The following is a 23,963-nucleotide window of genomic DNA, read 5'->3' as shown; positions in this document are numbered from 1 at the left end:
TAGATTTTTGCATAATGTAATCAAACAAAGCCATTTTCGTAGACTTTTGTTCTTTTGTTGCATAAATATTAATTTATCTAAATGAGAGATTTTTTTTTTTCAGTTACTAGGAAATGATACTTAAGAAGTCAGGACTTACTTTTAAAGAATTCATGTACTGTGCTCAAGTGATTATTCTGAATAACTTTTGATTTAATAATCGGATTTTTCCGTAATAGGAATTATCTTATTGGTTCTATGGCTTGACCCTACTGACTGATAACTAGTTAGTGCTACTAATTAATTAGCACATTTAACATATTAAGCTTATTAACTCCGCAACTACTTGGTGAGACTAAATAGCTGCAAAACGAAACACAAAAATGTTCTTTTTCTAAATAAATAATGCTTTTTTTTCAGCTACTAATGAGGGCTAATCAAAAATATTTTGTGCATATTTATAAAGTGTTTATCAAAAGGTAATTTAATGCAAAAAATAACTATTTAATATTTTCGATTTTTTTTTTTTTTTTTTTATAATATGCAAGAAAGAAATAATTTTTTGAAGTTCATAATTTTAATCTGCTTAGTTTAAAAAGACAAAAGCCAAAATTTGAAGTTAACTGATGGATTAGTTTTTTTGAAATTAAAATTTTAAAGTTGACACTATGAGGCTCTTACTTTTCACCGCTCACCTGTCCAAACTAATGTGACCATATTTTCAACATTGCTCCATATTTTAAGGATTAAAACTTCGAATCTGTCAAAAGAGATGCGTGTTTTTTCACGAAGAAACACGTTTTTGTGTCTGATTTCGTTTTTTGAATTATCATCATCACAAATTAATAAGAATAGTTAAAGTTAGGCACTCGAATCATCAAAACTTTCTGTTAGAAATTTACTATGAGTGAAATTTGTTAAACTTTAGTCTATTGTGGGGAATTAAAGTACATATTATAGAGAATTTTCTCATATAGTACTCATTTTTTGAATAAATATTAAACAAGAACTGTATAAATAGAATTTTAAAAAATCAATGACTCGTCGAATGATGTCTCTATGCAGACAACAAGGTGAAAGATATATTTCCGAAATTGCTTCAAAATAAGAAACTAATAAACTCTTATTTCTACTGATTCATAAAATTATTTTAAAAAATGAAATTATCATATTTATTTTGCCAGTGCTGAAGTGCTCTTAAATGTTATTTCACGTTAAGTATTTTTTTTATGCATTTTTCAGAAAATTTTCATACTTGATCAAATTGCATGTTATAAAATTTGAGCTTCTATATAATTACATTTTTTAAAATTTTTTTTTAAAATGCTTACCTTTAATAAAAGCTGATAATCATTCAGTCTTTGAATTGGCAATTTTAAATGGTCTACTAGCAGTTTATCATCATCTATCATCCGACTGTGGTCCTAAAATATGTAAAAATAATCGAAACAGTTAACATTTCAGCCATATTTGATTTTAAAAATATTTTTCATTATTTCATAACATATAATGTAAATAATAATTTTTATAATGAGAAAAACTCTTAATTAAACAGATTTATAAATATCTCAAAATAATAAAATTACCGCAAATTCAAATATATTTGATTTTAAAAATATTTTTCATTACTTCATTGCATACAAAGAAAATATTAATTCTTGTGATGAGAAAATCTCCAAATCTGTGATGATAAAATTAACACAAATTCAAATATATTTGATTTTAAAGATATGTTTCATTATTTCTTGACATATAATGTAAATATTAATTCTTATGATGAGAAAATTCCCTAATTAAGCATATTTCTAAATATTTCAAAGTAATAAAATTACCATAAATTCTGCACAAAAAAAAGATATATTTTTTTAATTCATATAAGGATATTCATTCTGGTTATATTTATTCCATTATCGTTTTATATTATCGTATTATTCACATCATATATGTATCGTGAATAATATCGTTCCTTGCATTTAATATCGATCGAAAACTTGCTCAACAAATATTTAAAAGACTAACGTTCTTTATAATCTATCTTATTTATTAGAGTCAGAATATATAAATCATCGAAATAATCACAAATAATACTCTGAATATTTAATTAAATACATGACATCAAAAATATTAGTCATATTGCATCACAGACGATGCAAAAAAAAATGTTTTACTTACATCAAAGAAATCTCTTAAGGACCCTTCTCTGAGCAGTTTTTGAGCCCTCGCTTCATTCCAACAATAACTCGCATGCATATCGAAATCTCGTTCCTTTAAAATTAAAATAACATCGTTTTTGAAAAGCATATAAAGGAGTTTAATGGAACTTAAGCACTAAGTTTTACTTAAGATACATAAAACATGTATACTATTCATTTCAGTATGTTATGTTCATAGTAGTACACTGTAAAAAGAGTTTCTCAAAATTGAGTAAAAATGTGATAAAAAAAGTTTTCAAGCAAATATAGTCGAATCTGAAAACTCTATGTACTCATTATTGAAGACATGCTCAAAATGCCCAATAATGAATACATGGTGGGTAAGACATGCTCAATAATGAATACATTTCAAATTCGATTAAATTTGTTACGGAACTATTTTGACACAGCTTTGTTCAATTTTGAGAAACCCTTTTTTTTAGTGTAGTTTCTCCAAAATTTATTGTTTAAAAAATGTAGTACTTATTAATACTGATATCAAAATAAAAATCAACGTAAGGAATCGCAAAAAACACACAGAAAACAAGTCCCTGAAAACAAAGGTTTAAAAAAAACTATATTTTATGATGGTAATTACGAAACTGAAATACAAAATAATAGCGTTTTTGTTCGCTTTAAAAACTGATAAGGAGTTAAAATATTTAATTTAAGTAAAGTTATATATGTAAGAGAAATTACATATATTTATGTTCTTAAATTAAAATTAATTTATAAGATAAAAGAATGACAAAAATATTTTAAGTATTTCATTTTGATACAGTTAAATATTCACTAGTCAAAAAAGTACCATTAGTATGCAAATATTATATCACGCTACAATCAGTATTATAGTCGGATTTTTTTTTAAATCTTTAGAGCATCTGAAGAGTTTTAAAGTAGTGTTAAGTTATAAAGGAAGTTCTTTCCCGTAACCATCAAATTAGTTTTTATTCATTTATTTCTTCTAAAAAAATATTAAAAAGTACTTAAATTCAATTAATTATTCAAGCAACGTTAAATTCATAAAAATTTCAAAATTGCCGTATTAAGGAGACTTTTACTGATGCTCTTTTTACAGGGACAATTTCGGTACTGCTTTAGTGTTGAAAAGTTTTAAAACGATGTTCGAGTGACAGATAATTCTTGATCTCATTCTCTGGTCGAGCAATCATGTAAGCATCATTACAGCTGCAAAATCCGAATTTTTCTGCTCCTTTCTTTCTGTTTTAGTATACTCCATAACAACAAACATTTCTTTGTTCCAAAGCATTGCCAAAATGATTTGTGCCAATTGCGATCGCTTATCTTAAGATGGACAATTTATTAGAAATAATGAAAAGTATAGAAAAGATATTAATACCAAATTATTAAATTAAAAAAGCTAAGTTAAAACAGCACTGTACGTATTATCACTTAGTTTTATGTTGAACAACCTAAGCAATTGTATTAAGAAACACCTTATTTCCAATTTACACCTAATAGATCTTTCAAAAACTGTCGAACTGTTTCAAAAACTGTCGAAAGAATAATAAATATTGCTTCGTGTAGAAGAGTTTCTTCAACATCGAAACAAAAGAAAAAAATTCTTTATCTCGCATTTGATTTGTTAAGAGCAAGTCAGCATGAGACGAGTCATTTTTAATGGGGTCCAATCAAATCCAATGATCTTGCAACGTCATATAGTTGTTTCTTTTTCCCTTCCTGCTTTCTTTAGTATGCCTGTGTAGGCAGAGGGGTGCGATTGTTCTTGTTTTCCAGTTGCGCCATCTATGGCCAAGAATTCGACTTCTGCCACACCATACGTCACACCCGTTAATAGGACGGACCCATTTATACATTCATTCATTCACAGATTGTAATTTTGACCTGAATCAGAGACGATCGATCTCCAATCCAGTGCCTCCAGAGGTATTGGTTTGTTATGGGAACATGGAGGACTTTGCGACTAGACAGGTTTAGCGTGCATCAGTCACCATTCACTACACGGAGAGTCCTCGGCCGGTGGGGTTCGAACCCACGAACTCTCGGACATGGGCCCAGCGCTCTACCGACCAGGCTATCCCGGCCCCTCATATGTCGGAGAGTCTAGAATTCCAGTAAGGCTTCGAAACTACTACATTTTTTTAATATGCATCGTAAAAGATAGCTCGAATTAAATTTCTTACTAACGTATCTTTTTTTTACAAGCTTTAATATTGATTTGAAAGCACATTTGTATAATTTGATAACGAAATGTATGCAGTAAAACGGAACTATATGCAGTCGTGGATGATTGCTTAAATCCTACATCGCAACTGTCTTTTTTTTAACATACAACGGAGTATAGATCCAAATATATGACTTTTTACTACACCACTACTGGTATTAAGTAGTTCTCTCCATTTTTGACGTTGAGATGCACTAAAATTTTTTACACTAATGGATTTACAGTATAAATCAAAATGACGCATATTTAATAATAATGGCACTTAAATTTACTAATATAGGTGACAACTATAATGAATTAATGCAATACTATTACAATTCGATGATTGCAAAGTTCTCTTACCAGCCGCAAGAAAGTTTTTCCCAGTTTGGTAGGTTCTTTTGCATGATGATTGACACCGTTCATTAGTACGCTGTAAATGAATAATAAATTGAGTATTAAATTCATTATTTTAAAACATTCCATAATATAGTTAAAAACCACTCAGTGCTTTGGTACAGATTATTTCATCACAATTTTATTTAAATTTTCCACAACCTTAACTGCTAAATATATATCGAGTCTTAAATCATTTGATTTTATTTCGAATTTTTAAAAAAATGATCCAAATTAATGCGCGAGCAAAACTATTCAAAGGCAAATAGTATTTTCTCGCTCTAAACTTTTTTCTATACTGAAAACGCATACAATAATGTTAAAAAAAAACTTTTTTAGGGTGAAAATATGTTTAATATTCTTTCAAAAACAATTTATAATTCTGCTGCAGTTTCATTTCATCTGAAATTCTAACTATGTCTAACAAACATAACAAAAGTTCTTCAAATCTACTATATTTTAAAAATAGTATCAGAGGAAATATAAATATTTTGAGAAGTGTCCAAATTTATCTATAAATTCGCGTTCGATTTGTAAAAATATATATGAAGAATTAAACATTTTTTTTTAAAAACAAAGCATTTGATAAGAATTTAATAATTGATGTGATTAACTACATGATCTGGGGGTTAGAAGCAACAATATAAAGATAAATGAATAAAAAGTTAATTCAAGGACATGCTGTGTTATCACGATGCCTGTTTTATAACCTTAATTTCGAATAAAAAGAATTTGAAACTTTAAAATAGCATTCTCCAAAGCAAAACATTGTTAATTGCTTAAAATCTTAGATTTTTAATTTTAGATGAAAAACTGTTCTGGAATGTGATTATTTTTTAAGCTGAGCAACTATTTTGTTTATAAAAAGTTAAAATTATTAATTTTATTTTTTATATGAAGAGATCAGAGAAATATTTTCTTTAATAAACATAAAATTCTAATACACTTTTTGTAAATAGAATCTCACGGTTATGCAATTTTTCATTTCACTAAGTTTTGCCCCTCTCCATTACCATGGCTTCAGTAAATTTTGCTTTTCCCTTCTCAAGTATATTCCAATTTCTAATAAAACGTACTGCCGCCCGAATTTGTCGAAACCAAGGTAACAGAGATGATAAAAGTGTGGAGAGTTGTGAAATCGCGAAACTGTGCGGTGCCTATTCTTTTTAAAACAGTATAGACTGAGTTTAACATGTACAATACAGGGTGTTCAGTAATTATCTATAGATTTTTAGAATGTTTGAAAAAAATAAGGAGAAATAACTATGCACATTAATGGTCTCAAATTATTATGTTAATAAAAAAATTCTAAAAGTATTATGAAAATCAAGATCAATCAGGGCAAAGAGAACATTAAAATCATCTAACACCAGTTAATTTGAAAATCGTTACGAAAGTCACACTTAGAGAATAAGTTGGTTTTTAATTATATCCCGATTTCCTCTAAGTTTTTATCACCCTTAATAATTATGCGTCAATGCTTTATAACTATTTATTTCATTTAATACAAATTTTACAATCCCTAATACGCATAGTTCTTAATTTGATGTCTTACAAAGCTTTTTAAATATATATTAAGGTCCGATATTAAAGAGCACCTTATATACATACTCATATCATAAAGATTTCGTTTATAAAAATATTTTAAAACAAATTTAGTAAATTAAATAACTTTTATTCATCGTATAAATAAATGCATAATTCATACTGCATGAATTTATAAAAGTTTAATAGCATTTAATGAGACAAAGTTCAGTCTTATGTAATTTTGACTGCATGATTTTTAGAAAACTCATAACGTAAAATTCTCACTATTATTTCTTACATCAACTTTTATTTACTTAATAAAAATTAATGAAATTTTTTTTAATTAAATGAACAATTTAGTATGTTATGCAATAACATTGCAAAGCTGCAATATTTTTAAAAAAAGTAAGTCATAGAAATCGGGTAGCATTACTTGTTGTGGAAGTCACTGATGTCTTTAAAGTTACCAAACACGGAACCTTTTCTGTCCCTAAATTCTTTTGGAAGTCGGGGGTTGTCCATTTGTTTATAGTAATTTTCCACAACAAACTGCATATCCTTCGCAAAGTCTTCTTCCGTTTCAACCAATTCTTTAACTATTGCTCTGAAAATTAAAAGGTTTATTTTGTAATAATGCTAATTATTAGTTCAAAGGAGATTTATAATATCAGTTTATAGCTTCACTGTGAAAAATTCCGGACCAAATTACGATAATTTCAGTAATATTTATTTAATTAGAGTGATTTAGTGATTTTACGGTAATTTTCACTGTAAAAATTATAGTATATCAGTTTTTTTTTGTTTCATAACATGTTACGATAAAAAATGGATTTTACGGCAAAAAGTACCGGCACCCTAAGTGTCGGTAGTTTTTAATGTTATTTAATCCGGAATTTCTTACATTGTACAATACCAGATTTTTAAATTGAATATCTGCCTATGTTGCAATAAGCAGATATTCAATTAATGTTATCAAGAACAGAATTTATCCTATGAAGTGTAAGGGAGCAAAACCTTTGTAACTTAACCTGCTATCTATCTTGTATGTTGACGACAAAAATGAGTCAACTTTTTCTAACACTGCTATGGAATGCTATTTTAAGCCCTTCCTAGTTTAAACAGAATTTTTTTTTGTTTTAGTAAACTTTATATGCCGTTTTTTAATGTGCAGTGTGCAATAAAAAAGACCACCCTGAATAACCTTTGATCTAATGATAGGAATTTCACGTTTTAGGGTTGGTTCTAGCTGCTGACTTCAAATAAACTATTTAATTAGCGCAAACGATATTTCAAACAACGAAATCAGACACAAAAGAGTACTTTCTCGGAATAAATATGCTATTTTCTGACGGATTTGGTCCTCCTCTTCCCCCCCTCAAAAAGTATGAGGGGTAGTAATCTGGGAATTATGGTCCCAATAGTTCGGTCGGGAGAACGATCGATTGTTTGGACCATAGAATGTAAATTTTATTTTATCATAGTTCGAGAACTTTATATCATACAAAATGAATAGTTCTTATTATCATATCTCGAGAACTTTATTAATTAAAAAAAATTGCACACAATTATGAAATTCGTTTATCTAAAAATTTCAAAAAACACTTTCAGTGAATATTTATTATTATATATAACAGCGGTAAAAAAATTTTTTTAATTGTATGGTATAGAATTTTTTACATTATTTTGAATAATGTAGATTTGCAAAGAAAAACAACACAAAATTTGATCGAAATCTGTTGAACCAAGAGAGCAAGAAACCGAATTTTGAAAATACGACCGTATTGAAATTTGATTTCTTAGGAAGTATTCGACCGATTTCACTTTTTTTTCTTTTGATATAACAAATTATTATAATTATTATTTTTTTGCTATAGCAAATTATTTAGAGACAGTTTGTGATAGATTTTTACATAAATTTGACTTCAAAAAGGAGCTATGTGAACTTTCGCTTGATAGAAACAACCTAAATAAACATAAAATAATGAGATTACTTCTTCAAAAACTTTAGATTGTGTCTGAAATTTAATATGTTTACTGTTTGTCTAATAAACAACCACATATTTCTGAAAAGGTTATGAATCTCAATGTTTGTATTAACAAATTAAAAGCAACAGCACTAACCAATAATAAAGCCAATACTAATATTTATTTCATATCAGGCAATAATAAAGGATTATTTTTGTAATACATATGTTCGTAAGTGTAACAAAATAAACTTTAAAATGTTTTAACGATATTATTTCCTTAATTTTAATAATTGAATCTGTTTCTGTGTAGTGATAGTTTATGATATTCTTTATTATAAACATCCGTCATGCATCATGAACAAAATAAGAATTTTAAACTCATTTATTGATTATTAAAATTATTTAAAAAAAATTTCACACTGGTAATTAATAATTAATATCATTTCTTAAAATATCGATTACAGTTTTTGCTAAATGAAATTATAAATTCGTGTTAAAAAAGTTTAAGTACATTTATTTAAACAATCTTCACTGGTGGTATAATAGAAATAAATGTACAAGAATAACATGATATAAGATATGATAAAAAAAAAAGATTTATTCCTCTCTATAAATTGTCTACTTCTCTAAGTTGACCACTAAAGCAATGCACCATACGAAATCAACTTACATAGGTTCCACTGAATAAAAATCAACTGCTCCTTCATTTTACTGATTATATTTTAAGACATAATATTAAATCATAATATTATATCATAATATTTTAAGATATAACATTCTATAGAGATCAGCTCTCATCATCGTCTTTAATTTGGTGTGCTATTTATATAGGAGACATATTTTATTAGCTAAAGACATAAATTTAAGAGAAAAAATGTTAAGACATACTAATTTATGCAGGTTTGGACCAATATACCAAAATTTTACAGATTTAAGACATTTCATAAAGATAAGATTAGGTCATAATGTGAAGCATTATACATAATGGTACAATATGTATTATCAAACAAAGAGCACAATGTATGGGTCTGGCTGCCTATGCGGGCATTCTAAATTTTGCAAATATAAATCTGCCTTCCAATTATCGTTTCAATATATTATATTAATTAAAGTCTTAATATTTAAGACAAAAGTATAGAAAGGCCTCATATTTAAATTTATAGAAGACCTCAGATTAATATTTTACAGAGGGTGTGCTCTAATCACCGTCTTTTATAAACTGTTAGAAGACTTAAATATATTTAACAAATCTACATTTAAGAAATCGATCGGGAAACGACGTATAATTAAGAAGAGAGGAATATATCATTTTGAAAACATTTGTAAGATAGCAATTTCTGGAAACTTTATTCAAATTCATTAAAATTTAGCTTCAGTATTAAAACTTTACAGGACCATTGCATTGAGTTGAAAAGTTTTTCCTTACAGTGTAAAAAACTTCCGGATGAAATTACGGTATAAAATACTAACGCTTTGGGTTCATCATGTACAAAATACCTTTACGGTAAAATAACTCGTAAAATCCCTTATCCCCGTACAATATTGTACCGTAATTTACACAGTGATATTCACTTAATTAGAATGATTCAGTGGTTTTACAATAGTAAAAATTTTGATACATCATATTTTTTTGTTTCTCAACATGTTCCGGTAAAATGATTTTTACGATAAAAAATACCGGCATCCGGAATTTTTATACAGTGTAGAATTCATATTTGCAGTCACTTTTTATTTTAGGAGGGCAACATATAGGGTATTAGATTGCTTCTGAAACATTAACACAATAATCTATACTTTACATGGCTAAACAAATAGGGTGTATACGAACTCTCTGTTTTTAATGGCTTCCATTTCTTTCGGGTCGAATTCTGCTTCTGTAACCACGTAGCTGCCCAAGGTATCCCGGGCGGTGGACTTTTCTAGGTAGCAAGCAGGTACCCATCCTTCTCTTGGAGACTCATCGATGCCCATAGGGACAGTTCGAACTAGCCATCTAAGAAATACAAGTAAAACGCTCATTATATTCCAAGTTTTATACACTCTCAGAAAAATTAGTTGAAATTGGAGTTATATTGGTCCAACGTTGAATCCAATTGGTATCATGAACCTTAATATTGGGAAAATTTTGTGCAAGCTTAAATTGACACATCAAAGTGAACCATAGTATTGAGCTATAAAGTTTTAGAATTACGATAATATGGCTCAATCGGGCACTATATTAAACTAGTTACCTGAACAATATTAATATGGTTCACCTCGCTCCAAACTTTCTAACTGTAGATTGATTAACGAAAATAATTTTTACGAAATGGATGAGATAAAACAATTTGAATGATAAGAAAACGTATTTAGAGAAAAAAATCATAAAGTTACTTTTTCTTTAAAGAAAAACTATGAATTTCTGTAAAAATAACTCATTTAAAACGTTCACGTTGGAAGATAGTTACAGAAATCGATAAAAAATACATTATTTATAAATAAATACTATTTTTTATTCATCAATATTTGGGGGGTGGGACCGGAAAGTGTCGTTTCGGTGCATTAAATATTCGTTAGTCTTAAAAACCAATTCATTTTTTTTATCCTTTTCGATTCATTTTCGACCTGGAATTAAGAGGTTGTTACATTATTGATCAAAAAAAAATCTTGATAATAATTATCAAATGCACCGAAACTACATTACTTTCCGGTCCTCCTAATATTAATTGAAAACGTTCAAATAATAATTATTATTACAATAAATAAACATTCATCATTATTATTTTATTATAATATATTAAAAGTGGTCTCAAATCAATGTTGAACTGTGATAATCAACTAAAACTTCAAAATTGAATAAAAATTTCAATATTTAAAAATTTTAACAGCAAAAATTAATCCATTTAACTTTGAATTTGTATTCTTTTTTTTCCTGCTGAGACATTCTTAGAATAATTTACGACTTTCTTAAAATGATAATAATTTATGATTTTTTAAAATAAAATTGAATAACTAGAGATTTTTGACTTGTAAGTTTGGCATTTCTTATTTAAAATATGAAACCAAATTCTACTTACACACTCAAAGGAAAATCGATTTTTTTTAAAACCATAATACCAATTACTGCACTAAAATACGATGCAAATTTAGAAAGAAAAAAAAACTTCGGATGGATTTGAATTGTACCAAGTTTTCCATTTAAGTTTAACCATAATACCATAAAAAGAAGTTTGAAAATAATTAGCGATAGCACAAATTTCTCTCAGAAGAAACCTATCTCTTCCAAAACACTAGAAGAAACTAAACCGAATGGAAAATGACTAAAACAGTAGTTCGGCACAAAGTTTTATTAGCTTAAATTAAAAGAAATTAAATTATAATTCAGTACCAGAAGATTAAAAGTTTTCCATATCTATTTTTTTAAATAATTATTTTCATGTTATTTATTTTAGTTTTATGCCAAGTTTCGTATCATATTATTTAAGAACGAGTTTGAAAACTCATACTTAATATTATTTGATCATAAAAATTATCATGCAATTTGTAATTGTAAATAATACGATATGTGATTTGTAGTACTGTATATGGGATTTGTTAATTTAGTAGTTCTCATAAAATTTGATTATGATATTTTAACTGTTCTTAATATTATTATAAAATTCGATTTTGCTCTACGTATTTGAAGAACGACAATTATTTTTATTTCTTAAGAAATACATCACATTTATTTATCTTTCCAATTATCGTTTTGCAATTTTCACTTATTATATATAGCGTATGAAAAGCTTAAATGAGCACAATTAATCATAAATTAGATTGCAATTATAAACTGCAAAAAAAAATTTAATATTCAACTTACAAAAAGAAAAAATAATATCTTTCATTTCTTCCACTTAGAAATGAAAGAAAGTTTCCCATTTCTTTCGATATGCAGAAAAAAAGTATGGTCAAAATTGCCAGAATATGGTAAATTTTACCATGCGTCTGGCTCAATGGGAATACAAAAAAAGTTTGATTATTTTAACCGAAGCACTTCTGCTACGACTTTCAAAAAATTGACAATAAAATATAATTTTATAATAAGTGATAAAATTTGGTAAATGTGATGAAAGTTTAGAAATTTCATCATAATATCCTAGAACATGGCGTAAAAACAATTTTTTTCGGGTTAATATGCTTTATAGTTTTGTATATTTTACTAAATGGGTGATAATAAGAACTATAATTTTGAAAATCAGAATTTCCGGTAAACTATTTCCGCATGAACGAAAAAATTACCAAATGACTAGTTTAAATACCATATACACCAAATAGCCATTACATTATGACCACCCTGCTAATAACCTGTAGGATCACCTTTAGCCCTCAAAACTGCTAGCACCCGCCGTGGCACTGATTCCACAAGGTGCTGATAGGTAGTCTGAGGTATTTGGTACCAAGCGCTCACCAACTGGGCCTGAAATTCCCTCACATTGCGAGGGGGTAGCGTGGCAGCACGAACTTGGTTTTCCAAGTAGGACCACAAATGCTTTATTGGATCAAGGTCAGGTGAATTTGGGGGCCAAGACATGACTCTAAAATCACTGGAATGTGCCTCGAACTAATCCATGAAGATTCAACCCTTATGACATGGTGCATTATCCTGTTGGTAAACACCATCCCCAGCAGGAAAAACTGTTGCCATTAATGGGTGAACCAGGTCTGCAACTATGTTCAAGTAGCTTACAGACGTCAGGGATTGTTCTATGAGGATTATGGGTCCTAATGTGCCCCATGAAAACATTGTTCCTGGGCGAGAAACCGTAAAAACCTGGGCGAGCCCATTGTTATAGATGGAGGGTGGTCATAATGTGATCGCTCTTGGGTGTATTTTGATTTTACTAAGCAGAATAGTGGGTAAATTTTTTAACCAGAAATATCTTCACCTTACAATACGGCAATTTTATCAGAATTTTTTCTCCGTGTTTCTTTGATTTTTTTTCCACCGTAAAGGAAACTTCCTAAAACTAAATAAAACAAATCCCTAAAATAAAACAAATTCCTAAAAAAAAACTAAAAATAATAATTTCTAAAAAAATTCCCAAAAATAATAGAACTACATGTAGTTTGGTTCAATTTGGCCTCTTATTAGGACTTGCAGTGAATTGGAACAATATTAGGATTCAAAGAAACTTAAAATATTTCTAACGGCTAAATTTAATATAAAGGGACGTCTTTAACTTTCCTATTATACTAAGCTTCTAAATGTTCATTACTTAGAATACACGTTTTAAAGCTAATCCATGTGGATTTATTTGTATACTGTTATTGTAAGCATCGTAAAAAAATGTAGAATGAAGAAAATGTTATTTTTCTGTGAGATCTAAAAGCGGAAAGCACATGTCAAGTTTTTAGGGTAGTGTGCCAAAACTGTCTCTAGAGACATATTTGTAGCAGAAGGGTTTGTTCAGAAAGAGAGGGTGTAAGAACTAAATTAAACTGTGACTATTAACATTTAAACTCCCACAATGTGTGCATTTTTTTTCTATCATGATAAAGTATATTTATTTTGAACAAGGAGAAAAAAATTCTTGTAAAATTATCGTTCTGAATGGTAATGACATTTCCAGTAAAAGAAATATCATAATTTTGGTAATAAAAACCAAAATATACGGTATTTAAACGGTTCGTTTAGAAATTTTTCTGTACGTATCGTAATGGTTTATCCAAAAATCTTCTTTTCAAAATAATGGTTCTTATAACAGCACATTTAGTCAAACATGCAAAACTGAAAAGCAATTTTAACAAAATAAATGCTTTTCATGCCATGCACCAAAGTATAGTTATAAAATTACCAAATTGTGCCATCTTTACCAAATTTTATTACATTACAAATTTTATTACTACAAATTTTATTTTAAAATCATATTTTATTGTTTTATTTACAAAAGTACTAGCTTTGTAGGGTTCCCCTAGAGCCAGAAACATGGTAAAATTTACCGAATTCAGGTAGCTTTGACCATATTTTATTTATCACAGAAAGCATTGAAAACATTTCTGCCCAGAGAAAAAAATCTCCTAAAGGAAGAAAAAATTCCCTAAAGGATATTTGAACAATTAAATTATATTTTACTAAAAATAATTACAAGTTTTACTTGAAAATAAAAAAATTGTAGCAATTAATTATCGGAAAAAATAAATGCTTTTTATTTGACAACCCTAAAGGACATTTTAATAATCTTTTTTTTAAAAAAATAATTATTAGTTTAACTTGAAAACCTAGTAAACCTCGTAACAAAACTCGAATAAAACAAATAAAGAATGAAAACAATTATCTAAATAAATATAACATAAATTTTATTTTTTCTTTCATATTATTTTACAAAACATTCATGAACCCTAAAGAGTTTTTAAACTATCTTTCATTAAAAATAATTATAAGTTTTACTTGAAAACAAAAATAGCTAGCAAATAATTAGTAAATATTATTTTTTAAAAATTAGTTACAAATTAGTTACAAAAATAAAAAATAAAATTGTAATTCGCTGTAAAAATTTTGGAACCACTTCCAAAACTTTAATTCAACACCCTCAAAGAACATTTAAACTGCTTTTTTTTTAAATAATTATGCATGATATTTAAAAAAAACTAACAAATAATTAATGAAAACAATTATTACATAGATTTGATTCAATAGTTTATAATTAAATAGTCCTAAACGACAATAGGTTTTTTTTAATAAAAAATAATTTTGAAGTTTACTCGAAAAAAAACTTTATACAAATAATTTAAAGAAATAAATGAGCAAAATCAAAATACACAGAATATTAATTATTTTAAATTCAAAAAATATCATTAAGAGAACAAAACAAAACTATTAAAATTTTAATCACCCACACTGAGTGAGTGGGGAATTTTTTCTATAATGCTTAGGGACATTTATTTGTTATCTAAAAACTCAACAACCCTAAAAAGATTTAATTAAGTTTTAATAAAAAAAATAACATAATAAATAAGTTTTATTCTAAAAATCGTTTTCATTTTTACTTCCTAGCGAGTTAACTCGATAATTTTTACTAAAACAGTAATTGAAATAAATGAAAAATAAAATATTAAATATAAATAATGTTGGTCAGTTTAAATGCTTAAAAATCTCATTAAAAACGTTTGCTTGAGTCAATTGCTGATGTACTTGAAACTGTGTCAATAAGCAATTTCAAAATTACCTCCTAGGTTTGGAAGCATCAATAACTTCCACCTGTTGTCCTTCTTTCATGACCACTGCTTCTTCGTCACTTCCCATGGGTTTAAAGTCCATAATGGCAACGTAAACGTCAATACCCTGCAAAGGCATTAAACACATCATCAGGCCAAAACTCAGATAATTGTTTTTTTATAAATAATCTTTCGATAATTCTTTAAAATAGTCTTTAATAACTGACTTTCATCATTCGCTAGGTACAGTTAATCATCAGATATTTTAAAAAAAAGCGATAATAAAACACAAACAATGATTTCAACTTGAAAACAATAATTTCAGATAGAAATTGATTCGGTAATATATACTACTTGCCAAAGTAGTAAAAACTTCATTAGCGTTACAAATTAAAATAAAAAAAAAGTCAATATGTTTCAAGCGCTCAAAACAAGGGCCCTATTATCAGGACCCACCAATAGGTGAATGAAGTGTCAGTAAGTCTTGACCCTTGATTGGTGGGCCTTAATAATGGGCGCATTGATTCAAGAGCTCGCGAAACATACCGACTTCTTCTATCATAAGTTTTGAAGTTAATGAAGCTTTTCTTTTAACAAGCAAAACCCTACGTTTTTTAAACTTAATGAATATAGTAGTTACTTTTCAGTTTAAACATTTTTTTATGCTAGATGAGATTTTATGCTGAAATTAACTTTTAAAGCTAATTTCATAACACAATATATATAATACTTTATGTGTTGTAAATAATTGTTTATGACCAATATGATTCTATACAAGTAATTTTTTTAGTAACTCATTTTAAAAAGCTGCGGATATCTTAGTATCGAACACATTTTCTAAGAGAACAAAAATGTGCTGATTTAAAATATGCAGGCCATTTATCTCAGTCACTCAGGCTTGCTTAAATATATTTTTTATCCATTTATATTTACTAGAGCATAATACAATGAAAATTCATGAACATATCATTCGGTAAAAAAACAATCAGATAAATACAGTAAAGAAATATTGATTTCAAGATGCATCACGCATAAAATCAGACACACTGAAAATACGAAGTACATCCATAATCTAAGTTATATTTCAGAGCTGTACACATCTGTAGCAAATTGTATAAGAAGAAAACACCAGAAAGAACCCGAAAAAAAGTTCTGGTAAAAAGGCACCGGAAAGAGCCAGAAAAAAAAAAAGCTCAAAAGTGGAACTTTTGAGCTTTCACTTTTGAGGAACTTTTGAGGAACTCACTTTTGAAAAAAAAAGCTCAAAAGAATGTTAGTTTAACAATAATAGGAATTTTTGTCCAATTTGGTTTGTGCCATTGAGCGTATTAATCCCGAATTTAAAGAAATTAAATATTTATTCTATACGTTATAAAAAAAAATCCTTATTCTTATGAAGAGAAAAAATTTGCATCTAAGAGCGCGCCAAATGGATGCTAAGTTATTAACGCGAACGTATATCAACATCGTCAACTCTTGAAACGTCGATGCACAGCCTTCTTTTTGTTTGCTAGCTTCAATCGTGTGATATTCGAAAAATAAAACTTATTGAATAAAAAATATTGTTTTGTTAATAAGAATTAATAAAAATGATATCTAAAAATCATGGGTTATATTAATATATATAATCATGGGTTGAATTAATAATACTGAGCAACAAGCTATAGATATCTGGTATGTTGTTTACCTTTTCCAGTTTCTGCTTCGATTTTCCGCGTTTCTATTCTTTTATTTTATGTTGATTTAAAATTTGAAAACCGTTTTGTTCCACCACTTCACTTTTTTGAGAGTTTTACAAAATTTATTTTTCATGGAACACCGTTTAATTTTCGGAGAATACTATTTAAATTTTAATAATTTTTATGAAACACTGTACTGTTTAAATCGATTAATTATAATGGAATATTATACTGCTTAAACTTATTAATTTTAAAGGAATGCTGTTAAAATTTTATTAATTTTAAGGGAATCTTGTTTAAATTTTATTAATTTTAATGGAATTCACTTCCATTGGTTACAGCAACAACACATTTTCATCACAGACACAAAACTTTTGTGAATTTCTTTGTAATGATTGACATTTTTATACTAGAACCACAGAAAAAAAGCCTTGTAAAAAAAAAAGAAGAAAAAGCAAGGAAAAAAAAGTACTGGGGAAAAATCATCGGGAAAAAAGCTCTACTTTTACAATTATTTGAATTTTATGATCGATTTGATTCAGGCTATTAAACATGAATTCTATATAGTTAAATATTTATTCGAATGTAAATATAGATACATTTTAAAAACCTTGGAGCTTGCCGAAAAAAACTTTAAACGCATATTCTGATTTTTCTTCATTGTATACATTATGAAATTATATTATATACATAATAGTATTATAATGTATCAATTAAATCAATGTAATACAATGTACAATGTAATACACACAACACAACACAATGTACAATGTAATACAATGTAAATCAATGTAATTAAATCAATAATGTATCAATTAAATATAGTTTCTCTTGAGGCTAACTTTGTGATAGGTTAAAAATACTGACAAAAAATATTCATTTAACACAATTCAGTTTAATACAATTTTTTTTAAATCGCTTGTTGATAAAGCATTATTACAACGCTGGTAAAAAAACAACAAAAAGTAATTACTGGAATTCAGAAAAATTATGGAGCTGCTTAAGTGCCCTAAAAGTTTTGTTAAATAGTATGAAGTACATAAAACTACTCCCATGAAATTTAAATTAGTCCTCGCACTTAAGTTATTCTTTTATCTAATTTCATTATACTCTGTTGGAAGATTCAAATTATTATTAATTATCAAATTATATAAATATGCTTTCAAAACAATATGAAAGCTTTTAAAAGTTAAACTCGTTGGAAAGAATTTTAATTCATACTATCTTTTACGATATATATCATAGAATTATTTTTAAAAAAGGGTTATAGTTTCGTAGTTCTAATGGAATCCTATACTTGGCAACATATTTTGATAAATAAGGAGAACATTTGCTCTTGAAAAAGAAACAACTGTATGACGTTGCAAGAGCATTGGATTTAATTGGACCGCTAAAAATGGCGCGTCTTATGCTGACATGTCCTTAACAAATCAAATGCGAGATAAAGATTTTTTTAACATTTGTTTCTCTCTAGAAAAAAATCGTCAGCCAGAAACAATAATTATTATTCTTTCATCATGAATTTTTTTAAATGCGAACAGAAAGACGAATATTTATAATGATTATAGCTAATAAAAACTAAATATATTGGTTAATAACAAATTAACCAAAGTTCCAACAATTGTATGCGAAGTGACTCTGGATTTAAGGAAAGTAAAAGTAAGTTGAATAAATATAAGCCTTTTTTATTCATTTACAAAAACTGTATATAATTTCAAGTGATTCTCAAGTGGTGTACCTATCCGGCTACACATATTTTGAATATTAGGGGAGAGAGGGGTCAATTGTAACAGGGTACGATTGTAACAGAGCAAAAATTTCGAGTTTCGGGTTCTTGATTTGGTTCCTAGGTGGCGCACAAGGTGTATTTAATAAATCTAGATATTTTTACGTTACGTAAGTACTTTTTTTGGTATAAGAATATTATACTGCAACAAAGTAATTTTGTTTAAACAAATAAAAATTATTAACCAAATATGTAAGTGGACACCTTAATTAACATTTCAAAAAAAAGATTAGTTTTGTTAATTAACTAGCATTGCTTTTAACAAATGAAGCTGAAATGGCGTCTTGGGGACGATTGTAACAGCTGAAAATAAATAGTCTTATGTTTACAAACCATTACTTAACTCTTTAAGAATTGCATGTGCATTATTTCTTTGTCACCTTTCACGGCATAAATTAAAAGTTTTAACGCCTTAAAGTTAAAAGTTTAACTCTTTAGGTCTCTGCTCATTATTATTTTTACTCCTAAAATATCACTACTATTTTGATCAATAAAAAAATATATCACAACGATGATAATATGCATAATTAACTATGTTTTAGTTGAATTTATGAACTGTTACAATTGACCCCGTAAGTGGGGACAATTGTAACAAGTGCACGACTGTCAAAAATTGTTAATAACCAATATAATAACATTTAAAATAAGGTTTTAATTTTTTTCTAGTAGAGGATAGTCTACTTTACTCGTCTGTCAATTAATACTAATAATATATTGGATTTTTTTGTTAGTTAAAAATAGTTAAGTAAAAAATGTTACAATTGACCCCGCTCTCCCCTGCAGAAAAGTTATAAAAATCTAAAATAAAATCGGCACGAATTGACCTTAGTTTTCTATGCAGTGTAATTCTCAGATCATTTCCAAATTCCTGTCCTGTTTTGAGTAATCTTTATCGCTATAAACAATGTCAGTGATCAAACCTGGTGACGCTTAACCTTGATACGATCAGAGATTTCCAGAGATGTGTTTAAAGTAAACATTTAAATGTTCTAAATGCGGGTCTCTCGTCAATTCCTTCTACTCGAACGTAGGCAGTTCTCCAAGGAGTCGTGAATGATATCCATTGTACCTCAAGAGTTTACTCATTGAAGCGGAAATCAATAGGGTTACTGTTTCCACCTGATTCCCTAGAGTTATTTTAAATGCATCATTCAGTGTTAGAATGATAATTGGCCACACATCAAGAAATTAATTCCAGTTAACAATTATTTTTCTTTCTTCCCTCAGCAGTTCAAAATGGTTGTTTACACGAAGGAAAAAATTCTGGTAAAATTACCGTACTTTATTGAAATAGATTTTTGATTAAAAAAAAAAAAATTCTGGTTTATAAAACCAAAATAAATGTATTTAAACCATTCGTTTGGTAATTTTTACTTTCTTATGATAAAGACTTACCGGAAATTCTGGTTTTCAGAATTATAGTTCTTAAAAACACACTTTTGTAAAAAATACAAAACCTAATAAGTTAATTTAACTGAATTAAAGGTTTTTATGCCATGCCGTAAAGTATCATGATAAAATTTCTAAATTTTGTCACATAGTATGAAACCAGATTTTATTGTGAACTTTACCAAAGTAATGCGCTTCGGAAAAAATTATCGAGCTTCTTTATGCTTCCATTCAGCCAAAAGCACAATAAATATTGACATATTCTGGTAGTTTAAACCATACCTTTTTCTCAGGGTTGATTTTCTGCTTTCTGTTTTTTATATAAATGCTTATTTCTTTACTTTTATTACTACGTTCTGTTTTTAATATATTAAATCAAATGAAAAAAAAATAATACTTTATCTATATTTTCTGATTATATTTTATACCTAAGAATTAAACTTTGAAATATTTTGAATAATGCAAACAAAAGAAGTCAGACACATTTTTTTATTGCTTGAGAGTTATTAATTAATAGAACAAGTAATACAGATAACATATTTTTTTGTAAGCATTAATATTTGTCTACAATAATAAAATGAAGAGTTTGTTGGCATGTGTGTGTCTCTTTTATAACTCTAGAACTATTTGTGCTAGTGACACAGTGGGTAAAAAGGGCAATTTTACCCCCCCCCCATTTTGAAAATCGCACAAAAATGGTATTTCAATTAGATGAGCTACTAAAAATGTGTTTTGCGGAATCTAATAACGTAAAACCACCGACAAAAGCAAAAAAACAAAAACAAAATAAGAAATAAACAAAATTGGAATTGTTTCATTTTTTTATTGGGCTCGCATAAGACTTTCAATTCCGTACATAATTTCGTAACGTTGTTCAGTATTAGTTTATTGAGAGCTAATTTTTTTTCTTTCACTTCGTGTGGAGAACATGTATTCAGCTAATAATTAATATAAGAATTGATAATAACAGTAAAACTTGTTGTAAATGAAGAAAAATTAATTAATTAATTAATTGAAAGTACAGTTTAATGGTACAAAAGACGGCAGCATTTACACTGGGCCATAATTCAAGGTAAATATTTATTTACTATATTTCGAAGTTATATTAACATAAGCAAATGAGACATTATTTCCCATGCATTTTTTTACATTGAATTGATTGGCAATTATCAATATCAAGATAGTTCTAAAGTTGAAAGGATTTTTATGTATAAAAGTGCAACTATAAACATGTATTCATGTTTGCTTGATACATTACTATCTAGTGATTATCTACAATGAGACTTTACTTTTGAGTAAAGTTTGTATGTTGCATCGAAAAATATCAAACATGAAATAATCAGACTAATAGTTTAGAAGTTACTTATGTTTTGTGTACAAATAATATAATTCTGCACTTGTACCTAATTACGCATCTTATATTGATATATAGACAAATTTGGTATTTTTTTTCCTATGTAGTTTTTTTAATTAGTCCAATGACAGTATCCAAGAGTAAATAAGCATAATATTTCAAATCTTTCAATGGTTTTATTATATAAAAAGTACTATTTTTGAATTGTACTTTGAGTAAAATATGCTATTTATAAATTTGTTGACGTTGAACCTAGATGTGCAACTAAAAATTTACATTTTTTAAAAACATTCCTTCGGTGCTTTGGGGAAAAAATTTAAAGGAAATTCCATACTTAAAACACGTACCTGTCAGCCACTTTTAGAAGAAACAATTAAATAAATTTCGGAAAATGTCTGACAAAGCTAGATAAGAAATTTGAAATGTCAACAGCTTTAAGACATTTAAATTCTTGATCGTGTTGATGGATCGTAGCCAAATAACTGTTTGAAGCTTAAATCAACAAACGCGGAGATCATTCTTCGCCGAAATTATCATCTATTTTTTAATCGATTGATGGAGCTTTGAAATAAACAAAACATTTCGTTACTTTTTTATACTATAATGTAACGTAATATTTATAAAACAATTTTAAGCAAGCAGATTAATTCAATATTAAGCGTAATTTCAAATTATATATTTATTTAATTTGTAAAACAATAATAAATACGAAAAGTAAAAAAAAAAACTTTTCTATAATCGAGATATGAGGAATTGTTGATTTAAGCATTGTATAAAAATACAATACTATTCTTTGCGGAGCTATATAAATACTAGATACATGGTAAGAATTTCTTTTCTAAAATTACAATATAATTACAGTCTGTTCATCCAATTAAACGTAAAATTTAGTGTAAGAAACATTTCCTTGTCTTTATGGTTTTGAAACCACTTACAGCTAGTATGGTAAAAGAAACATGAACACGAAACTATGTGGTTTTGTAACCATTTACAACTAGCATGGTTACAAAATCATAACAATAACATTTAACTTGGCATTGGAATAAGGTTATGGTAGGCTTTTCGTTTGGTAATGGATATTAGAGTTAGCCTGTGGATGAGTTAATGTTGCCAAATAACTGTGGAATGCAGCTTAACACGTTTATTTAGTGGTGCCATATCTCTCGAGAGATGGGAAGTGCTTTTTTTTCTGTGATGCTGTCATCTATGCTTGAATACGAGTTTCGTATTCCAATAATCCAGGGTCACCAATATGAGAATGTAGAACACTGGAAAGTCTTCACACGCTGATGCTGAACAGAGGAAATATTGTGGTGTCAACGATGGGATTAGTACTCTCGTTCTGTAGGTCATGAGATCGACTGAGTAGCCCTTCTCAGCTAGAGTATATACCTAACTGCAAGAAACTAAAAGGCTTCACACGATGGGCCTTAATGACGCGAATAAAATTCAGGTTGTTTAACCGTATTAAATTAAAACAGTCAATAAATGATTTTTCTGGCAATGAAGAGATTGAATACCATGTTTTCTAATGTTATTTTGACTATTTTTATTGCATCTGTTAAAATAACAATTAAATAAATCGTTATTTAACCGTTTGTCCGAGAAATTTCTAACAGTATATTTCATGAATACCCTATTTAAGAATTTAAATTACTAATATGATTGACGTAATATTATTATATGTGTAATTAAATTATTTATAAAATAACACTAATGAATAATTAATCCTCTCTATCATATATGTTCTATTTTTCTAGTACTTAAAAGTAATAAATACAATTTATTAAAAGTATACAAAAAATTATGGCTTCTCAGAAAAATTTTACTTATAAATAATTTCGAGAAAAACAAAGGTTTTTATAAATATATTCTATTAGTATTAAACACTTTAAATTCCTTTTTTAATTAGAAGAGAGAAAATTAATTGATGTACTTCCCATTTCGAATGTATTTTTTGAAAATATCAATTCAGTGGTTTGCCAGAAATAACTTCCAGAAAAGCATTAGTTTAACTTTTTTAAAAGAATTTCTCCAAAAATTAAATTATAACTCTTGGTTCATTTTTACAGAGGGAAACTTATCGGTGAGTTTTCGCCCATTCATATTAAGCTGTGCCTGCTCAACTCCACATTCCATAAACTTCTTTTAATTTTATCTCCTCTCTCCAGTTCAGTTTCATCCTCTCACTATTTTTTTTTATTCATAGTGGAATGTGGAATTCATCTATTCTGAAAAGCACTTGAGTTCATTGGCTTTTCCAACAAAAGCTGAATTGTAAAAATTAAACAATCACCATTTTGTGTGTAATCTATTTTTTCTATTTGTTATAATAA

General features: G+C 27.8%; 1 protein-coding gene across 8 annotated transcripts in view; it reads right to left on the bottom strand.

Moving 5' to 3' along the window:
- LOC107442351 (protein Obscurin) overlaps nt 1–23,963 on the bottom strand; it is a 281,510-nt gene that overhangs the window by 116,607 nt on the left and 140,940 nt on the right. For all 8 annotated transcript variants that reach the window (XM_087157050.1, XM_087157049.1, XM_087157051.1 and 5 more), the window contains 6 exons: nt 15,431–15,546; nt 10,075–10,239; nt 6,713–6,883; nt 4,720–4,789; nt 2,152–2,244; nt 1,311–1,403 (listed from right to left, as the gene is read on the bottom strand). In XM_087157050.1, the coding sequence (XP_087013176.1) occupies nt 1,311–1,403; nt 2,152–2,244; nt 4,720–4,789; nt 6,713–6,883; nt 10,075–10,239; nt 15,431–15,546 (708 nt within the window). The remainder of the gene's footprint in view (nt 1–1,310; nt 1,404–2,151; nt 2,245–4,719; nt 4,790–6,712; nt 6,884–10,074; nt 10,240–15,430; nt 15,547–23,963) is intronic.

The sequence above is a fragment of the Parasteatoda tepidariorum genome, chromosome 2, assembly GCF_982258835.1.
Source record: "Parasteatoda tepidariorum strain Cologne lab strain chromosome 2, Ptep-v5.0, whole genome shotgun sequence".
Taxonomy (NCBI): domain Eukaryota; kingdom Metazoa; phylum Arthropoda; class Arachnida; order Araneae; family Theridiidae; genus Parasteatoda; species Parasteatoda tepidariorum.
The sequence above is the reverse complement of the archived record's forward strand: the minus strand, read 5'-3'. Positions and strand labels throughout refer to the sequence as shown.